We start from the raw sequence: 21,389 nt of genomic DNA, 5'->3' as shown, positions 1-21,389 counted from the left end.
AAACAGTGCTATAATTTTTAATTCAACTGTCAAACATGATTTAGAAAACTCAAGAGAAGAAAAGCCTATTGTATTTACCATGGTTTTGTTTACTATGTTTTTTCTTCTTCCTGATGTTCCAAGTTTCCTTTTTTATTGTTTCCTTTCTGTTTAAAGAACTTCTTTTAGCTATTTTTGAGGTAGGTCTGCTAGTGACAAATTCTCTTAGTTTTCCTTTATATGAGCCCCTTTAGAGCCGAAGGACATTTTCACTGGGTATAGAATTCTGAGTTGATGGTTTTGTTTTTTCTGCACTGAAAATATACTTTGCCACTTCTTTCTGGCCTCCATGGTATCTAATAAGAAATCCGCTATCATTCAAATTATTTTTCTTCAGTAGGTAAGGTGTCATTTTCTCTGGCTGCTTTCAAGATTTTTTTGTTTGTCTTCAGTTTTCAGTTCGTGACTAGTCTTAGCATGGATTTCTTTGGGTTTATGTTATTTAGGATTTACTCAGTTTCTTGAATCTGCAGGTTTATGTTTCTGGCCAGATTTAAGAAGTATTCAACTATTATTTAATCAATTACCTTTTCAGTCTGACCCTCTTTTTCTTTCCTTCTGGGACTCTGATAACACAAATGTTAGCTCTTTTGTTATAGTCCCATGGGTTCCTGAGGCTCTGGAGGTTTTTGTTTGTTTTTGTTTTGTTTTTCAGTCTATTCTCTCTCTCTCTTGTTCAGACTGGATAATTTATATTGTTCTATCTTCCAGTTCAGTGCTTTCCACCCCCCTCCCCCGTGGCTTCCATTCTGCTGTTGAGCCCATCCACTGAGATATTTATTTCAGTTATTGCATTTTTCTGTTCTAAAATTTCCATTTGGGTCTCCTTTATATCTTTTATTTCTTTGCTGAAGTTCTCTATTTTCTCATTTGTTTCAAGCTTATGCGTAATAGCTCATTAAAAAAAATTATCATTGCTGCTTTAATGTCTTTGTCAGATAATTCTAACATCCCCATCATCTTGGTATTGGCATCTATTGATAAGTTTTTTTCTTCATGCACTTTGAGATCTCAGAGTTCTTGATAAGTTGAGTGATTTTTTTTTTTTTAAAGATTTTATTGGGGATGGGGAACAGGACTTTATTGGGGAACAGTGTGCACTTCCAGGACTTTTTTCCAAGTCAAGTTGTTGTCCTTTTCAATCTTAGTTGTGGAGGGTGCTGTTCAGCTTCAAGTTGCTGTCCTTTCAGTCTTAGTTGCAGGGGGCGCAGCCCACCATCCCTTGAGGGAGTCGAACCAGCAACCTTGTGGTTGAGAGGACGCACTCCAACTGAGCCATCTGGGAGCTCAGCAGCAGCTCAGCTAAAGGTGCTGTGTTCAATTTTAGTTGCAGGGGTTGCTGCTCACTATCCCTTGTAGGACTCAGGGAATCAAACTGGCAACCTTGTGGTTGAGAGCCCACATTCCAACCAACTGAGCCATCCAGAAGGCAGCTCAGCTCAAGGTGCCCTGTTCAATCTTAGTTGCAGGGGGTGGAGCCCACCATCCCTTGCAGGACTCGAAGAATTGAACCGGCAGCCTTGTAGTTGAGACCCTACTGGCCCATGTGGGAATCGAACTGGCAGCCTTCAGAGTTAGGAGCATGGAGCTCCAATCACCTGAGCCACCCGGCCGGCCCTGATTTTTTTTTTTTTAACTTTTATTTAAGTGTGTTTCTCCAGGATCCATCAGCTCCACGTCAAGTAGTTGTTTCAATCTAGTTGTGGAGGGTGCAACTCACAGTGGCCCATGTAGGAATCAAACTGGCAGCCTTGTTGTTAGGAGAACCACACTCTAACCAACCGAGCTAACCGGCCACCCTGGCAGTTGTGTGATTTTTAATGAGAATTGGACGTCTTTATATTATGAGACTCCAGATCTTACTTAAACCTTCTGTTTTAACTTTTTCCCCCTTTGGCACTGCTCTAGCAGGGGAAGATAGGGGTAGTAGTCCAGGTTCCCGATTTAGTCCCCATTAACAGCTAAGGGTGGGAGTGCTCCTTGTTACTCCTGGGCAGGGGTGGGAGTTCCAGCTTCCCACTGGGTCTCTACTGACACTGCAGTGGAGGTGGCCTCATGATTGATGGGCGATGGTGAAAGTCCTGACTCTCCACTAGGTTTCTTCTAACACCATCCCAACAAGGATGGGCAGGGGTGCCTTGTTACTGCTGGGTGGGAGTGAAAGCCTTGATCCCCTTATGTTCCCTCTTACCACAGGGGTAGGGAGCTTATCAGCCAGAAAGGATAAAAGTTCCAACTCCCTAATTGGCTTCTACCACCCTGGCATAGGTGTTAGGGCACCTGATTACAGATTTGTGAGCTGTATAGACTAGTATCCCCACTCAACTCTGCTGGCATGGGTGGGAGTGGAGCCACATTTTTTCTGTGTTGTTTGGATAGCGTAGAGCAGATATTGTCTAAAAGTTTTCTGTTTGCTAGAAAAAGCAGCCTTTTGTTAGGGCTTTTTTGTTTGCACTTATTAGCATTTTGAGGATTCCAGCTTCTTCATCTCCAAGTCTGGGTGGGACATATGAGATAAGAAAACCCAGGAAACTCACTACCACATCATTCCTCAAGTCCTGAGCTCCCTAACTGGTCTGCCTTCTTCTCTCCATCTCAAAGTCTTCTTATTTGTTTATTGTTAAATTTTATTTTATTTTAAATATGTCCAGGGATTTCAGTTGTACTTAGAGGGAAGATAGAGAAAAATATGTCTACTCCATCTTCCCAGAAGTGGAAGTCCGGCCTAACACTTTTTAAAGGGCATATCTGACCATGCAACTCACTTGGTAAAACCCTTCAATGGCTTCCTATCACTAAAAACAAAACTCTTTGCATGGATCCTTTGAACAGCCTTGGATGACCTGGCCCCTACCAGTGGTAAATGTTTAATAACCAATTCTGTGTGGTAGAAGGAATCCTGATTTGTAGTGTTTGCTGATTTCCATGGTATAAATACTACTATTATGGCTAATTTTAAGCTATAACATGATGTTGCTGAATATGGAAGAGACGCTAACAATTGACTCTTGAATATTATTGCAGACTCATTTCACTGTTTCTTTTTATACTCCATCCATTCCAAGCTTCTTTACCAGTGCTCTATACGAATACATTCTCCAGCCTCCAGCCCCTTCTACTGTTGGCTCTACCTGGAATGCCATGTTCTCCCACATCTCTCTGTGTGAGTGCTGAGCCAACTTCCATCAGCTTACAAGAACAATTGTTAAACTTTCAGGAATTTTGAAATCTGGCTACTAAAGCTACAAATCAAGACTTTTTTTTTTTTCTTTTTTTTTTTTTTTAGCTGATTTTAAAACATTTACCAGCATACCACTGCTTCCACCCCTTTGTCTGGCTCATCCTTCAATCTCAAACCATTTCCTCTAAGAGGACTTCCTCCTAACCCTTAGACTTGCTTTCTATTTCACAGTACCGTATACTTCCCTTTCCTAAAACTCACTGGAATTACATTAATTGACTCACCTCTCTACTACCACACCATAAGTTGAATGATGAAATGGGGCCTTTTGCAAAAACTTAAAATACCAGATTACTTTTTATCTAGACGAGCATGGTGTAATTGACACACAGCAAATTCTGCAGATATTTTAGAAATATTTGTTGAATGGATGGATGGCTGAAAGGAATGTAAAATCATAACCTATTGCATTGTAAACTGAGTGAAATTATGAAGAATAAGAATCTGTATGAAACCTACAAAAAGTTTTCATAGGCTTATGCAGCAGAATGTAGTGTACAGAATGTTATGCCAATTGCCACAGCAAGGCAAATCTCCAAAAGAGATAGCACATGAAGGTTTCAGAGCTTAATGAAACCACTTCTAAGATCATACATCTTCCCATCATAGCTATATACAAATCAGACAACTTGGAAATTGTTGCTGCTTCCTCTCTTGTATCCTTACAATCCCTTTTTCACAAAGCTTTAAAACTTTTAAAATCTTTAAGATTGTCAGTTAGTCCCCTCCCATAATTTACTCCTCCAATATCTTTCCATAACATGTGCAATAAAATCCCTACCTAATCTGGCCCTGCCTGCTTGTCCAACATCTCTTACCACACTCTTCTTGCTCTAAAAGCTTCGAAATTATTCATTCAAGACATACTGAACACCTACAATGTACCAGGCACTGTTCCAGTTTTTGTTATCAATAAACAAAACAATCAAAATCCCCTCTTAGTAAGGACATACAAAAACAAACCCAATAAATGAAAAAACTATGATAGAAGGTCATGTAGCATTTTTTTTAAAAAGCATAGTAAAATGAATGGGTAGCAAATCATGCAAGGCCTTTTAAGCCATAGTAAGGACTTAAGCTTAAATGTCACTCCTCATAGAGGCCTAACCCCCCAATTTAATGTTGCTTCCAACTCCCATCAATCTCATAACCTTGTTTTGTGTTCTTCACAGAGCTCGATACCAGAGATTTTCTGATGTATTTATTCATTGACTTGTGTATTATTTCCCTAGTAGGAGTTTGACTTCTTTTATCACTGTATCTCTCCTGTTTATAACAGCACCTGGTACATATTCGATGAATTTGTTGAGTGAAGCATAAATATGTCAATAACTTACTATGGTTTTCTAGTATTCCTATAGGGGCCTTTAGGACACAATAAATAGGTGACAGAAATCTTAACATGGAATTAATTTAACCAAACCTGAGCTAAGGAAAACTTTGTAGGGTTCCTATAATGCTTTTAAGGTCACAAACAATTTTTCTCTAAGTCTGGTTAAGGCTGTAACGTTTTCTCGGATTTGATATTCCTGTTTATGACTACAGCAGGGAAACAAATCGCAATTAGTCCAGTTTAGCAATGGAGTCAACACACTCCATTGCACTCCAATCTTTTTTTAAGAGAAAATATGAGATTTCAAGTAAGCCAATGTAAGATTTAAGAGTGACCTAAGTTATATTTCTGCAAGAGTAGAGAACCAAAAGGGATTATCTAGATCAGATGTCTGGTCTAGAAATGCGAAGGTAACATAAAGTACAGGTGCTTTGGCTGGGAAAGAATGACCAGGAGGAATCAATGGCTGAATGCCTCATACAACAAATTCAAGAAGTACTGCGACCACAGATCCAAGTACAATGCAAGGAGCGGGGAAAAGGACCAAAATTAAGGAGGAAGGACCCTGTAGTTAGATGACCAATTGGGAATGGGAAATGTGTGCTCAACTGAGTGAAGTTGAAATCGTGTACCTTAACCAAAGGCCATTCTGGGACGGACTGGTATTTCGGGCGGGCTGGAAATGGCATCTCCCAGGCTCCCAAGCCTCCTCCTTCCACCTATGTCAGGTGGGCAGCTGAAGGCAGGGCTGGGGAATGCCTGCACAGTTTGGCCCTGGGGAGGACATTCGGGGAGCTCCTGTCTCCCGGTCGAATCCTGATCATTTCCTGAACTGGACTCAGAAAACCAAACGGTGCCCTGGGTCCCCGGTCTCCCCAGCCTCAGGCCTCCCAAGGAAGCTGTATCTCGAGCCTGTATCGTTAGCGGGTGAGGATTTGCGAACGGTCAGGGTGCGGACTCGGGTTTCCGCAGCAGGAAGGGGGGCGTCCACCCTTGCCTCTTCCCAGACTGAACGCAGTGGAAAAGCCGCCGGCATGCCAGCAGCGCGGCGGCCGGAGAGGCGGGGCGGGGCCGGGGCGGCAGGTCGCAGCGCGGCGGAGGAAGCAGCCGCCGCCCAAGCTGAGTGTGGCCGGGGGCTTCCCAGGGGAGGGCGACGAGAGCGAGTCCTTCCGAACGTTTCCACCCGGCTCGCTCACGTCTGCCCTGCCCCGCCCGGCCCCGCCCCAGCTGCTCCGACCGCCGCCTCCTCCCCCGCCGACGCAAGAGGGAGGGTGACCTGCGCCAGCGCCTTTAAGAGGCGTGGTCTCATGCTCCGCCCCCACCTGCTCCTCGCGCGCCAGTAAGGGATGGGGGGCGGGAGGAGGTGCGGGAGGAGGTGCCGGGGCGGGAGGGGGAGCGAGGCGTGCGCTGGTGCGCAGGCGCAGTGGCCGGACGACGGACCGTGTGTTTCCAAAATGGCGGCAGCGATGGATGTGGATACCCCGACCGGCACCAACAGCGGCGCGGGCAAGAAGCGCTTTGAAGTGAAAAAGGTTGGGTCTCGCCAGCGCCTTCCTCAGGGAAGCTAGAGAGGCGCGGATCTGGCTGGCAGGCCCGTGGATAACCGAGACGCGGAGGAAAGGGCTTCATTTCAGGGCGTTCCTGGGACCGGGTACCACGAAAGGAAGCCGGAGGGCGGGTCTTAGGGTTGATCGGCATGCCTGCGGTCCACTGACAATGGAGCTATTGGTTTCGCTAAGAGGCTGAAGGGCCAATCACGGATGTGCTTATTGAGATACGCGGGGTTGCGACTTGGCTGCGGGAGCCAAGCGCCTGAGCTGTCACTGGAGTGGTGGAGGGGTGGGGAAGGAGAGGGTGGGGTGGGTAGAAGGCGGGGCGTTGGAGCGATGCGGTGGGTGGAGGATGGGGCAGTGCGGCGAAAGCCGGGAACCTGAGGTCCTACCGCATTGGAGGCCTCTGAGGAGATAGGCTGGTGATCTCCCTGCCCCGCCCCTCTACGAACCTCGGGGTCCCTCTCAGTGAGGGACCCAGACCCGGTCCTCGCCTAATCGAGGTGTCCATTATCATTAACCCCTCTGTGTCCCGAGCCCCGCCGAGTTAGTGTCTTGTCTTGAGTGTAACTCTTGGCTCTTTTGAGAGATCTGTTGATTTGTCACACAAGCCGCCTCAGTCATGTGGTCATATCCAGAATCCCCCTCCAAAAAAAAAAAAAAAAAAAACACCCATGTTGGAATTTGTTATAAAGAAAATGCGAGCCCAAATCTTGTTTCATTTAGTGAGGGTTAAATACTAGTTGCGAACGACCTGCTAAAAGTGGGAAAGCGAAAAATGTGGAACGTGTCTTTTTGCATGAAATGCCTTATCGTGGTTTCCTCACAGGAGGAAAGGTGTCGATTTCCACCTAAGATAAAATAAATCTGTTCAAAATGAAGATTCTGAAATAGGGACGATGTTATTCCTAGAACGTCTGGCTACACACTGGCAATATTCCCCCTCCTAGTTGATTTTTGGTGTTTCATTGTGGGCACTGCGTGTTCGGTTACAGTCAGCAGCCATATTGAATAGTAATAGAAGTAGGATTCTTTTCCTCCAAGTTGAAGCTGTCTGGCAAAAAGTGCTGAAGAAGTTACTAAGACACTGAGAATTGGATGGAAAGAGATGACAGTTTGGGACGTGGCACCAAATTAGTGGATGAAAAGGGAGTTTGGGAATATTTGTAATTGCAGAAGCCAGAAGGTTGAATTACTTAAATGCCACTTTTAGATTAACTCTTCCTGGAATTAACTATATATAAGAGTCTTCACATGAAAAGTTGAGCACATCAGTTTATTTGATGGTAGGAGCCAAACAAAATTCTAGTGAATTCTAGAATTTGTTAGGAAGTAATCTTGTAAGACTTAAGTGATGACCTTGTTCTGTGTACTGACACTGGGTAATTATTTTATCCAGCTTATCCCACGATTACCCATGTTATGATCCAATCATCATCTTAGTTCATTCTCTTCCTAGGGTTCACCTCCCCACTCATGCTTGCGTTGAAGAGCAGATATTTTTTTATGCAGAAATTGAGCTCTTCTGCAACTGCCAGGGGAACCTGCACAATGATTTGACTCTACTCATTAAACCTGAAACGAGCTCTTACAAATTATTCCTGATTTGCTTACAGTAATATCGCTGACCAGATCATTTTAAGCTGCATGAAAAAGTAAAAAGATGACACATTAATTTCTGTGTTCATGTACTCAGCTGTTTGGGAAATGGGTGAGCATATGTGTAGCTTACTATTGCCATCTGATACAATAAATAAGAAGAAAGTAATATCCAAAGACTCTTGTTTGATGGCCAAAGAGGTGATAACTGCCACTGCAGCATGAAATCCTAGAGTGTGTTTATGCATATGTGTATGACTGCGTTGTGCCCCTTTTTCTTTTTGCAGTGGAATGCAGTAGCCCTGTGGGCCTGGGACATTGTGGTTGATAACTGTGCCATCTGCAGGAACCACATTATGGATCTTTGTAAGTAAATGGGGGGAGGGTAATTGAGAAGGTTACAGAGATTGTGGTTTTTCTGATGTCACCAATGTTATTTATTCTTCACAATGAAATACAAAGCACAGTCAGAGCACTTGGGGTCTTCTGCATCTAGTCCATTGGTATGTTTGAAACAGATTAGTTTTTTATGATGTTCTGGAGGCATATCCATCTCTCAGAATATATCTACTCAATCTAAAGATGGCATAGTCACATTTACAGTGAATTGTGGACCCAGAGGCATTGTTGATCATTCCTCTGTATTTCCCATCTCGGACCCAGACTCAAAGGCAAAAATGGTAAAAGGAAGAAAGTAAACTTTGAGCTAAAATATTCTATCCGAGTTAGTTTGTGCTCGACAAGATTTATAAAGAAAAGCCTAAGAAGTAAGGATTTTGAATGTTAGCCCGATGCGTAAGAGGACATCACTGCCAACATCTAAATAGGCAATTAATTGCACTAAAGAAATTTCATTTAAATCTCCACATACTCCATCACACATGGTGGTCAACACATGGTGAACTTGATAGCTATTGACAGACTTTGTATCTACATAGCAATAGGGGCAAGAAGGTAGACCACATTAGAAAAAGTTGAGATTACTTTTTCATCCAGGTATTAAAATGGTTTTCTATTGAGATCAGAAGTGGGACAAAGAAGTGTTAACTTTCTAGAATTGAAATTGTAGGCACTTAGTTTTAAATCACTCATCTACCTCTCTAGCGTCATCGTGAGTCACTCTCCTGCTCACTCTAGTAGTTAGTTTCCCTGGCTTTCCATTCTTGAAGTGTCCATACTCTTTTTTAGAGCCCTCACATATTCTGTTCCTTCTGCCTGGAATATTCTCCATCTCTTGTCCCCCTACCTTGGTCTAACCCAGCACCGTCTAATCTAAATGCAAACATACGTAATTTAAAATTTACTACTACCTACATGAATAAAATAAAAAGAAACAGATGATTTGTATTTTATTTGTCCTATATCCAAAATATTTTAATTTCAACTGCAATCAATATTTTAAAGTGAAATATTTTACATTTTTTTGTACTATGGCTTTGCAGTTTATTTTAAGTTACAGCACATCTCAGTTCAGACTAGCCACATACGCAGTGCTCAGTAACCACATGGCCAGTGGCTACTTTATTGGGCAGTGCAGAACTAACCTATAATTGGTCTTCAGATCTCACTTTGCTCAAAGATGTTTTCCCTCACCATATTTAACATACAAACACAGGCTATGACAGTTCTGTTAAATATTCCTAAGACATCCTGTAGTTTCCTTTGTAACGACCATTTAATTTCATTGGTTCTCAATCATGTCCATATTATTTACTGCTCTATTCCCAGCATCTAGCATAGTGTCCAGTACATTATAGGTTCTCACTAAATATTTGCTCAGTGAGTAATAAAAACAGAAAGTAGGGAATAATCTGTGATCGTTGCACTTATTTTATTTATTTTTATTTTTAGTTTTTTAAAATTTATTGGGGTGATTGTTAGTAAAATTATATAGATTTTAGGTGTACCATTCTGTATTACATCATCTATAAATCCCATTGTGTGTTCACCACCCAGAGTCAGTTCTCCTTCCATCACTATATATTTGAGATCATTGCACTTTTGAAAGCACAAATCAAATGCTTTATGTCGGAAAGCAATCATGGCAGGTGTTGGTAGCTTATTGCCCTTGGCTTCTTTTGAGTTTTGACCATGTTTACCTTTTCCCACAACAGTCAAAGCAGATCAGCAGCTACCGTGGTGTTTAACACAGATAGAAGGAACCCATCACAGAAAAACACACGCACAGTTTTAAATGTGTTTGGGTGGGGTATTTGATTACATGCTTGCCAATTACTTTGCCTTATATTTTCACAAGGAGTTGCGCCCAGAGAAAATTTTACTTTTTTGGTGCTCTCTTCTGGAAATATTTCATGATTTTATGTAACGCTGATTTTTTTTTTTTAACCTCTATATTTAAGTTGTGTGTGTCTCTGGATGGAAGAGAACGCACTTCTTAGAAAGACCATGACAGACAAAAGCCACTGGTATTCTGTCTTCTCTTAGAGAGAGTTGAACACTTGAGGGATCACTGTAGGCTTTCAGTTAGACACCTGCCTTATATATTTTAAATGTCAGATGCAGAAGTAGAACATTGAACTGCTACAACAAAAAATTAAAGTATTTTCAAGTCATGTCTTTTGTCCAATGAATATTTACATTCTGGGCCATTTGCTAGGCACCAAGATAAAACAACTGAGATCAAGTCTTGACCCTTAAGAAACATACCCTTTTGTTTAATGCAGGCACTCAGGAAAAGTCTGGTTGCCACAACTGGGCTTGTCTTCCTTTCAAAAAAGGATTATGATTCTTGTAAAAAGACTTTGTTAAAGATGAAAATAGGAATCTTGGTTTTGCAATGGTCCTTTTCTAACAGATTCTGGTCTGGCATTAAATGAATAATTATATACATAGCTGTAGATAAATAAGAGTGATTATGGCTGTGCCCCAGTTGGATTCTCCTACAAAGCATTCTTCGTTTTCCTTTTTTGAGTCCTAATTCATACTACATACTCTATAACAGCTTCATATTTATTTTATATTGTCCTATTTTTGGTGTTTTACAGAGATATACACTCTGCTAGGTGTTCTTTTTTCCGTGACCTCAGGTAATCTTGTTCCAGAGGAAGAGGTCATCCAGAAGGGTTTAGACCCAGCCTTTGCCCATAAGAAGTTTCTTCCTAAAGTCACAGGTCCACCAATGTTTTGAAAGTGTGAAATGTCTGCTTCTGAGATGAAGCCATTGCTTCCATGGCAGTCCTTTGGTGGTAATGCTCTTGTATTGAAATTGAAAAGTCCCGAAGCTTTATGTATCACATGAAATAAGTTCCTGCCTTTGCAGGGGTCTGGCAGGAACCTGTTAGTGCTGCTGCCTGTCTGCCCTAGGTTGACAATGTTCCCCTGTTCCTTCTCCTGTTTAAACTAATGACTAACTGCACCAAAAGTTTGAAAACATGTTTTTGAGACCATTGAACACTCGTATATAGTAAGTTTTCATGCCATTTTTACCTGGCATTCTAGCTTGCAATCTTGTCCCTCCTATGTTCTTTGTTCTTTGTTAGGGATTTTCTGGTAAGGAATAAATACGTGTTTGGCCCCCATTTTCTGTGTTTGTAGAAGTGGTTTTTTTGGTTATTATTAAATAATAATTATGCCTCTTATTTAGCTAATTTCATAATACATAGTCCTCATCTAAGTGAGAGGATCCAACTTGAAATTTTATTTTCTCTGCCATCCCTTTAAATATAGTAGTGTATTCACAGCCCCAATAAATTCTTGAATATATTGCATAGACCCTAGATTCTCCACTCTTAGCAAAGGAAACCCACTTATTCTCTTCATAGCATGAATGTGGGTAGCAAAAGCAAGTTCTGGGATTTCAGATCCTTTGCCTTTCATATTTTTAAAGGGTGGGGATAAAAACCCTTATTGTGATACACTTCTTCCCCTAAAACCAGACATACCCATTAACATCTCAGTATCATTTTCTTACAGTTTTACTATTTTCCACCTATGGAAATTTGAAGTAATTGTCTCCTGTTAAATAGTCTTTCCCGAAGCTTTTTCTTCTTCATAAGGGAGACTCCATTGAGTTACCACCTTCAGAGAAAGCAAATTATACATTAGTAATGCTTGTTAGTAAAGCTCTACTGCGGATAAGTATTCAAGGAACAAGCATTAGTCAGATTTTCATTCTATTGAAGTTCCCCCTCCTTTCCCCCCTCTATGAAATTGATATTGCGTACATTTTTCAATAATTTGCTCTGTTGGTCCGGCACAATCTTTTCAGGGGCCATAAGCGTTGCTAAGCGGTGGGCCCCAAATCTCTAACCCACTGGCCTAACATTTGCTTTATTGACAGTGTTTTAAAGACTTGAGTTGTGATGTCTTTGTGCAGAACATACTGTACAGTTTGCCACAGGCCTCTTCACCCGATTGATCTTGTTTCTGTCCCAGTTCACATGTGTCTGCCTGACCCCGTTAGGCTTTGGAGCTTCACGTGGGCAGCCTGGGGGTTCTGAGGGCCTATGAGGAAGCATTCAGCCAGAATAGGGGAAAGGTGCCACTTCTCAGAACAGCAAGAGTTAGGAGGTGGCCCAAAGAACTTGGAAATTCACCAAATTAGGAGGAATCACTTGCATTTGGACAATTCAGGTTATGTGCAGAATTTAAAAGTGCCTTTTCCTTCGTTACTGTTTTTGAGCAAGGCTAGGAAATCATCGCACAGCACACTGTCAAGTCACATCTCTGCCTTCTCTATTCTTCACCCTTTTTCACATTCAGTAAAAAACAATTACAAAAACTTTAAATTAAAAAAAATAAAATAAAATAAAATTTAGAAATACGCATAGACAGGTAAAAAAAAAAAATCCAAACATCAATTACAACTAAGTAACCCCTGGAGACAATGTTCAGGTTTACAACCCCCCCGCCCCGCCCGCCAGCAGGTCGGACTGCTAGACATTGACGGGTCGTGCTCCGGAGCGTCACTGACCTTGTGCTTGTCCCCACAGGCATAGAATGTCAAGCTAACCAGGCGTCTGCTACTTCTGAAGAGTGCACCGTGGCGTGGGGAGTCTGCAACGTAAGGAAACATCTTTCTCTATCAGCATGGCTTGTAAACATTGCTGCTTTTCCTGCTTTGCCAGTCTTGAAAATAACTAGGAAAAAAAAATGACTAGCCCACCTTTCTCCCTAAAGGTATACAAATAGTAAAAAAGATTTTCAGTCTTTGTACCATTCACCTGTTACAGGGTAAAACTTATTATTGCAGAGGCAGTAGTTTGTCTTCATTACAGAGTCGGTCTACTTTTGTTAGCAATGTTTTGGGGATTCATCTCTGGGAATTGCTTTCAGAGCATATGGCACAGTTTGGGGCATATTCGCCTGTTGGTGGAAATCTTTATCTTCTTAACAGATGTTTAAGGCTGTCTTACGGAACTAAGTTTGTTGATAAATTGAGTGTTCAAGTGCGCGCGTGTGTGTGCATGCGCATTTTAAATGTGGCAAATGTACTAAGGATTTTATTTTAACATGGGTCATGCCAGAAATGTTTGGGGCAGCATCGTTGGACTGAATGTACGGCCTTCCAGGGTGTGACAGCTGTGAAGGATAACAAACATCAAATATGTTATTTCTAGCCTGTGTTAAAACTTCATCCTTATAGCCATATAGTCCCAGTCAAATGAGCTAAAATTGTCCTGTCTGGGTCTCCTGTGCCAAGGACACAGAGGACCCACAGCCCCCACATGGCACAGGCCTAAGAGACTCCAAGTCAGACCACCATTCCCTGTCTGTGCGACTTACTGAGTGACTTTGGACAGGTATTTGACACCTCTCAGCCCGGGTTCCCTCATGTAAAGTAGAGCTAACAGTAGACTGCATAGAGTTTAATCAGACTGAAATGATTTTATGCTGAAAGTGCTTGCAACACTTCTTGGCACATAGTAAGCGTAAGTGTTTGCTGAATAAATAGAAATACAAATTTAGGGGCTGCTGGTTACTGAAGAGATAGGACTGTCAGTACTTGAGGCTCACCCACATCTGTGGTGACCTTCTTAATTCTGTCGGCCGTGTGGGCAGTTTCACAGAAGCCTGTGTTAGCTCAGGGACAGCCTTTGTTGTTCTTGGGGGTAAAGAAATAAAAAGTATCAGGCTCTTTGCTCTCCCTGGCATTCAGGCATGTTCTAAGAACCATGTTTCTCTGGTGGAAGGAAAGGGGGTGAGCTTCCCCTAATTTGGGCTACGGAGAGACTTCCTCAGAGAGCCTGGCATAAGGAGGAGCAGGCATGGTGTGGCAGAGCCTTTGCACTAGTCCTGGGTTCTAGTGGGTCTACTAACCAGCTCTGTGAATTAGACAGGTCACTTAACCTTGTCTGGGTTTCAGTTTCCTGTCTATAAACTGAAGATGATAAAACCTGTCATGCTTGCTTGCTTACCAGGGTTGCTGTAATGCTCAAATGACGGAATGCATGTTAACATCATCTGTAAACAGGAAAGCACTGGCCAGGGTACTTGGAGACTGCTAAACATACCCATAATGTATCTTAGATTATTAACAGGAAGAAAGTTGGGGTCGGGAATGTTCAGGAATGCTGTCACCTGCCCTGCAGCCCCTCTCTCTCATCTTCTCAGGCAGTTGGGATGTACAAGGACCCTGTACTTCTGCAAAGTGCCTAATGGGGGAAGTGGGAGGTGGAGAAAGGTGTGTCGGATACACTTAGGTGAGCCTGTCCCCATGATTGAGAAAAATGCCACCACTTCCTGCCTTTTAGAAATTTCGTGGGTTTTTTTCTTTTTCATAACAGGTTGTGTGAGAGTCAACAGGAAAGGCATCTTCCAAAAGCTGTCATTCCGGGAGAATTTTCACTCCTGTCGAGTATTCGTAGTGTTCTAGCTGTGGATTCCACTCTTAATTACTGAATTCTATTTTTCTCTTTGTCAAAAGATCGTTCACAAGATAGTCATCCACGCTGTGATTCTTCTTTACGTTCCATGCATGTTTGGAGAGACATAACTGACCAGATTTCAAGGCTGTTATTAAACCAAGCCTGCAAAAGCTTTCATTGTTTTTGTTGGGGTGTCAGCATTTCCCGTCTGTCCCCACCTCAGCTGACCCATTACAGATTAGATAAGGAGGAACACTTGTCACTTCTGTCTTAGTACTGTGCCCACATGAGCAGGGAGAGGACAATAAATGTCCGTTGCAGAGGTGCTGTCACTAGCATCTGCGTGTTATTAACACGTGCCTGAAAAACGACACACAGGTATTCCTTTTCCCCAGATCGGAAGCCAACTCGTAGCTCCCTGTCAGTTACCAGTATTCCTGCTACTCTTGCCTTTTTACTTCCTGTTTTGATCATGAAATAAGCCCTTTGATGCTCATGCAGCTGCTTGTGTGCAGTTTGCTCATCATAATACTTTTACCCTATTTTTTTATCTCATTCCTTTTTAAGACAAATTCCCTCACCCATTAAAGGCTTATTGAGTACTGAGCATCAGTGAACAAATCTGGAAATAAAGTCCTTTGAACAGAGTTGAACTGGGTGTGGCAAGGTTGGGGAAGTGCCCATCTCAGCTCTGGGTGGGTGGCAGTGGCAATGCTATCCTAAGGACTGAGAAGGCTCTTCTCCTGGGGTTCCCGTTCTCCAAAAGGGGTGCATTTGGAGACCAAGAATGGGGAAATTTGAAACCTGTGTGATCAAGGGCCTCCTTCCGTCTGTCCAAGGAATGTAGAAGAATCCAGTTGCAGGCCAAATAGGACCAGGGGGCCATATTCCATCTTCCGTTAAGAGAAAGGGAGAGAGCTCACTGTTAGAACATACACCGTTCTTCCTAATTTCCTCCTTTAGCTGTAATGACATTTCTAGTAAATGTTTCATTGACAGTATCCTTGCCCAGCCAGGATGTATGGGTTGTGACCTTTTGCCTCTCGTTGTCTGTAGGCCGCCATTGTTCTTCAGCCCGCTGTGTGTAACCACTCCACTGCATTGGAGATATAGTGTCAGTAGGCACAGAGCCTACACAGAGTTAGTTTTAATAACGTGTATCTTTTCTTCCAGCATGCTTTTCACTTCCACTGCATCTCTCGCTGGCTCAAAACACGGCAGGTGTGTCCACTGGACAACAGAGAGTGGGAATTCCAAAAGTAGGTGTCTGGCTGTTTTGATGTTATAAGACTGGGCTTTGTGGTCAGCGTGATTCTTTGACCCACCTCAGGCTGGAGGGTGCATAGTCTTACAAGGTGGAGCCGTAAGACATGCCTAGTTTTTGGTAACTATTAAATATTTCCAAAATCACATCCATAATAAGGCTCCAAGAGGTAAGTAATGTCAGGTAACTTTGCTTTGGGCAGAATCATATCAACTTGTTTCTTTGGTTGATCTCATGCTGATTGATACAGCATTTATGGCTATCTCAACTAAGTTACTGTTATTATGTCAATAAAACATGACATGGTAAAAAACTTTTAAATTTAGGTCGTCAGAAGGGTATACCACAAAAATGAGTCCCGTACCTTATTCGTCTGATCTCACTCCTGGAGGTAATAACCATCAATCAGCAAGAGCTTCTTAGCTTTCCCAGCTATCTCCATATGTATACTTGTATGTCTGTGGGTGGGTATCCGTATAGAATTTTTGTCTTAACAAAAATATAGCACATAGTAACTTACCTTGCTTTTTATTTTTTCTTCTTTTTTTTTTAATTTTTTTTTTTTTACCTTGCTTTTTCATTTCATACACTTTGGAGATTTTCCATATCCACACACAATAAGCTACCTCACTTCTAGTAGTTGCGGAGTATGTTTTCATGTAGATGCACCATAATTTAATCAGCCCCTGTGGATTGATATGTCAGTTTCCTGTTTTTCACTGTTAAAAACAATGTGTAGGAAGATACTTTTAATAAACAAATCTATCTACTCATAGAAAAGTTGAGGCAGAGTAATGCCAGCCATAAAAAAAATTACCGTGTTTCCCCGAAAGTAAGACCTAGCCGGACTATCAGCGCTAATGCGTCTTTTGGAGCAAAAATTAATGTAAGACCCGGTCTTATTTGACTATAATATAAGACCAGATCTTATATAACATCAGACCGGGTCTTACATTGATTTTTGCTCCAAAAGACGCATTAGCGCTGATGGTCCGGCTAGGTTTTATTTTCGGGGAAATACGGCATATGTATTCGCAAAGTATTAATTGCAGAATGAAATATAGTTGTAATTAATTTATGTGAGCATTAGTTCAGAATAGCATTAGTTAGCTAAATTAGTATATCGTTCAGAATAACTGCAACTGAAGTAGCTGAAATTTTTTTAAACATAAATAATGTCTCAAAGATAAGTTAATATTACAAATAGATTAGAAGCAGGTTTAAAATTCACCCAGCCTCTATACTAAAATTGCCATCATAATATAAACCAGTTTTCTAGCATAAAAACTGGCTCAGCGCTGCCAATTAATTTGAATCACCTTTTCATTTACAGAATTGTTTCATTTTATTCTAATTAAAACCCTTATTTTTAAAAAATGTGTGGGGATGAACATCCTTATTCATGACTCTTTGTGTATATGTCCGAGTAGTGTATATCTGAGGCAGTAATTCTTAAAAGAGGAATTTCTGAGTAAGGAGTATGTATGTTTTTATTTTTAATGGTGTCAGTTTCCTTTCCCAAGAATATGTACTAATTTATACTCTCTCTGAACAGTGCAACAGAAAGCCCCTTTCTCCATTTCCTGCCAATGCTCTATAGTCAAGCTTGTCTATCTTAGCTATTCTGATAGTTGAAAATTAGTACTTAGTGACGTTTTTTGAATTTTGAGTGAGATTGGGTTACTTTTCATGTTTTTATGCCTCATATTTTTCTCTGAAATGCCTTTTTTCTGTTGAATTATTGGTCATTTACTTTATCAAATTTTATATGGGGAGAGGATTTTAAAATACGAGTTTTAATTAATAGGTGATAGTTATAAAAACAGAAACTAGGGTTCTTTAGTTTGTTAAGGGTTCAGAAATCCCTTATTGATATAGTTATTTTGCTTTTAGAGTTGATGATTTACTTAGGTAAAGCGTTTTGGAAATCATATCAAATGCAAGTTCATTTTTAGGAAACCTGCCAAATACTCAGTATCTAACTCATACCATTGCGCTCCATTCAGCAAAGTGTATGCTTAGTAATGTGTAAGACATAAAAATGTATGAGACAGTCCTTCCCTGGCCTTGGGAAGCTTGCATTCTGCCTGGAACCATGACAGTAAAACATGTCAAGGCAGAAGCACTTTTCTGAGTTTTCAACAGGCCTGTATGATTTCTTCTGAGCAGGCTCAGGATTCTGTTTTAGACCAAATTGTCCTGTGTCGCCCATTCCATGTGCCCAGGGCTGAGCCTAAGAAGTGGAGGTGTGAAGAATTCCTCATGTTGGGCTATGACACTGCCCCTTTATCCAGTCAGTGACTTTGCCAGGCAGTGGTTTTCAGTGCACCAAGAAAACAAATTCAGAAGGAGCAAATTATGGTGTTCTATAATCTGATAGACAACTTCTGGGTTGCTGTCTAGCCCACTAACAAAGACTAAACTTCCACCCTGTGTGGAATTTGGCACAACTTTTTTTGACAATATTCAAGTGGATTTCTTACAAAAAGTGCTCCAAGGATCTGCTAGTCCTTCAGGATGACCGAAACAGTGATGTGGAGTTCTAGAACCCCGGTTTTCATCCATACAACAGAGTGTTTTCATCAGAGGCTAACTGCCCAAAAAAGAACCAGGACAAAATATAAGTAAGAAAATAATGAAGTATTTTGTGTTCAAGAAATCGGTTTATATGTGGAAGAAATTTCCTGACCTTGTTTATTTTTATAATCTTGTTATAGCCATATTTTGGCTTCTGGGGAAATCAGAAACCACTTGAAATCCATACCTAGTTTTTCCATAGTTCTCTTTCTCTAGTGCTATGTGTAATCAGGGCTGTCATTGGAGCTGGTGATAGATTTTTGAAATTGAAGCCTGTTTGATTACTATTCTCTGTATTTGCCCACAAACTTGCCTGAGTTGAGGTGAAAAAGGCTGCCATAGGTAGGGAGGCCCAGAGCTCAAACTGAGACGCTGGCTGGAGCCAGCAGGTGGAGTTCCCTTCCACAAAGCAGCAGCTCTGACTTTCCCCTGTCACCTCCCTGATACTGCCTGAGATCTGTCTCCTAAATGGAGGTGGGTACAGTTGAGCCCCAGGAAGCGACGGTCACTAAGAAGCGGGCCATGGGTCAGCTGGTACGGAGGGTGACAAGATGGAAGGGCAGAGACTAGTGTCATAACCCAGTCTTAGAGCACACTCGTGGCCATTTACATCTCTTCAAAGTTTTCATCAGATTTGCTCATATGTTTTCAAAAGGTTTTATAGTCTCAAAACAGGCAATTATCAAGAAATTTATAAAATAATTGACTTTGTCTTTCAGGTATGGGCACTAGAAAAAGAATTCTTCCATCAAGCTCAACTGTTTGTTTTTCACTTAGTTACTTAATTATAAATGAGATAGAACCGTGTCCTTTCTGCTTTGTCTTTTCAGTTTGCTCTTCCTGCAGTTATATTGTATTCTTTGTCAAATAAAACCTAGTTGGATTCTAGAACAGATGCTGTCTCTCGTGTATGTGAAAAAAGTGAATGCAAATAAAGGGTCCCCTCTTCTTAGGTTAGAAAGCCTGCTTGTACAAGTGAGACGGGTATGCATTAGAGCCTGGCCAGAGCTGTCCTGTGAGCATGTGGCTTGGTCACGAGGAAGCCTGTCCACAGGTTACTGATGGCAATCTTGGATAAGTCACCTCCGCACCGAATTTTCCTCCTCTGGGAAGTGGCTTCTAAGGACTAAATGGCATCATGTGGGCACAGAAAGAGGCTTTGTAAACTGAGAAACCACTGTACAAATGTTAACTTTGTGTATGACATGTTGTTTTCTCTTCTTACGTTGACAATTGGTGTCACTTAAAATCAAATTAGTAAGAGAATTCAAATTTTCTTTACCACCACCACCCCCTTTTGAAATTTGTTTAAAATGTGTTGGCCATGGAAGGAATTGTCAGCTCTAGTTTTAATTCAATATTGAGTCTCTAACTGAGAAGCACTGTAGTTCACTGCAGTGGTTCTCAGAATGCAGTCTGTGGGCTCCTGGGGGTACCTGAAACCCTTTCAGGAACTTCATGAGGTTCCTTTTCCAACTGCATGTCTGTATGAGGCCAGCTTTTCTTTATGTACTTCAATCAAAGCAACGTATTGAACAAAGAAGCAGATGTAAGGATCCCCTTGTCTTCTATTCAGCCAGATATAAAAGATGTGCAAAAATGTAAAACAGTGCCACTCATCTATTTTGTTTTGAAAAAGTTACTTTTAATAAAAATATTTATGTTAACATGTGATGGGGTTTTGTTCTTTTTAAATCTTTTATATGTCTTGATTTTTATTTCCCTTATGGTAAATACCTACAGCTAAAACCCACACAAAAACTCTTGATTTTTGTTTTTGATTTGTAAGATCCTAAAAGGATCCTGAGACTAAAAACTTCAAGAACCTCTACCTTAGAAATGAAGAACGTGGAAGTCCTAACGAACCTGCCTGAAGCCCAGCCTCCCACTTAGCTTCCCACAGGTGCCTGGTCCGTGGCAAGCTCTCACCTGGAGGTAGCTGCTCTTCCTGAGCGCTCCCACCCTCAGGTGGCAGAAACCCTCTCTCTTACACCCTTTTCAAGTGGTCATTTAAACTAGAAGCCTTTCAGTAGCAAAAACCACGTTACTTTTCGCACAGATGACGTTACATACTTGGAGAGTCCTACTTTGGTATTATCAGGACTCTTGGTTGCTGAATACAAAAACCCAGCTTCTGCTCAGGGAAAGCGGACTTGAGCGGAGGAATGTGGAGCTATGCAATGGAACAGAAGAAAGGGCTAGGGTTACCACTGGACCTAAAAGGGAATCGCTGCTGGGATTCTCACTGCTGCTCTTTCCCAGAGGCTCACTTCAGATACGCGAGGCAAACTCTGGATGTTGCCATCTCTTCCACAGCTTCTGCCACGCAAAAGAGACTCCAAGTTCTGATTCCAAAAATCCCCACTGGGTCAAGTGCCCATAATGACCAATTGGTAGATTCTTGTAGAAAAGAGTGGCTGCCTTGAGAACCTCATAGTTGGAATGTAGGTTGACAGTTCCCAGAAGAACCGGAGTGGCATGGGACAGACAAAATGAGATGTCTAAAGAGTTCCTGGGAAGATTTTTCTTACATTAAGCCAAAATGTCTCCTTGTAATAAACATGTCGTTATTCTTGTGTTGCCTCATGAAACTGGTGGTCGTAAATCTTCCCTGAGATATTAGTGGAATTATTTGCCCAGTGCCTACTACGTGCTATACCTAGAGGACACGCTGAGTTTGACAGTCTCTGCCCTCAAATCACTCACAGTCTAGTAGGCGATTGCTAAGAGAAATGCATAGATAAATTCCTAAGTGCGTAGGAAGCTAGTTCTGAAGAGCTTGACAGGGTCCAAATCCGGGCTTGATCCTGAAGAGCCCATTCTCTTGGTTTTCCTTCTGACCACCCCTGTGCCCTGTAGGAGCTCCTCTTCAATCTGCCCCTGAAGGTTCTGGTCTCAGTTCTGCTCTGTTCTGGAAGACCTCATCCTCCCCCGTGGTCACAACAGTGTGCTGGACCTT

The 21,389-nt window shown here is 41.8% G+C and overlaps 1 protein-coding gene across 2 annotated transcripts; it reads left to right on the top strand.

The window, feature by feature from the left end:
* Positions 1 to 5,999: 5,999 nt before the first annotated feature.
* RBX1 (ring-box 1) lies at positions 6,000 to 20,102 on the top strand. 2 transcript variants are annotated; one of them, XM_081058613.1, is made up of 5 exons: positions 6,000 to 6,145; positions 8,050 to 8,128; positions 12,715 to 12,785; positions 15,763 to 15,848; positions 19,150 to 20,102. In XM_081058613.1, exons 1-5 carry the CDS (start codon positions 6,068 to 6,070, stop codon positions 19,160 to 19,162), a joined length of 327 nt encoding a protein of 108 aa, XP_080914739.1. In that variant the 5' UTR covers positions 6,000 to 6,067; the 3' UTR covers positions 19,163 to 20,102. The 2 variants fall into 2 exon arrangements, with proteins under 2 accessions (XP_080914739.1, XP_080914740.1); XM_081058614.1 differs by having other exon boundaries at positions 6,045 to 6,145; positions 15,763 to 18,477; positions 19,150 to 19,323.
* The last annotated feature ends 1,287 nt before the right edge of the window (positions 20,103 to 21,389 follow it).

Source organism: Rhinolophus hipposideros (genome assembly GCF_964194185.1).
Source record: "Rhinolophus hipposideros genome assembly, chromosome: 9".
NCBI classification, from domain to species: Eukaryota; Metazoa; Chordata; class Mammalia; order Chiroptera; family Rhinolophidae; genus Rhinolophus; species Rhinolophus hipposideros.
This window is presented reverse-complemented; position numbering and strand designations above follow the sequence as displayed.

Bases quoted from the DNA above. Each gene is read 5' to 3' on its own strand.
- RBX1 (XM_081058613.1), top strand. From the start codon at position 6,068: ATGGCGGCAGCGATGGATGTGGATACCCCGACCGGCACCAACAGCGGC. The intron at 8,129-12,714 runs GTAAGTAAATGG...TTGTCCCCACAG, and splicing joins GAACCACATTATGGATCTTT to GCATAGAATGTCAAGCTAAC. The intron at 12,786-15,762 runs GTAAGGAAACAT...CTTTTCTTCCAG, and splicing joins TGGCGTGGGGAGTCTGCAAC to CATGCTTTTCACTTCCACTG.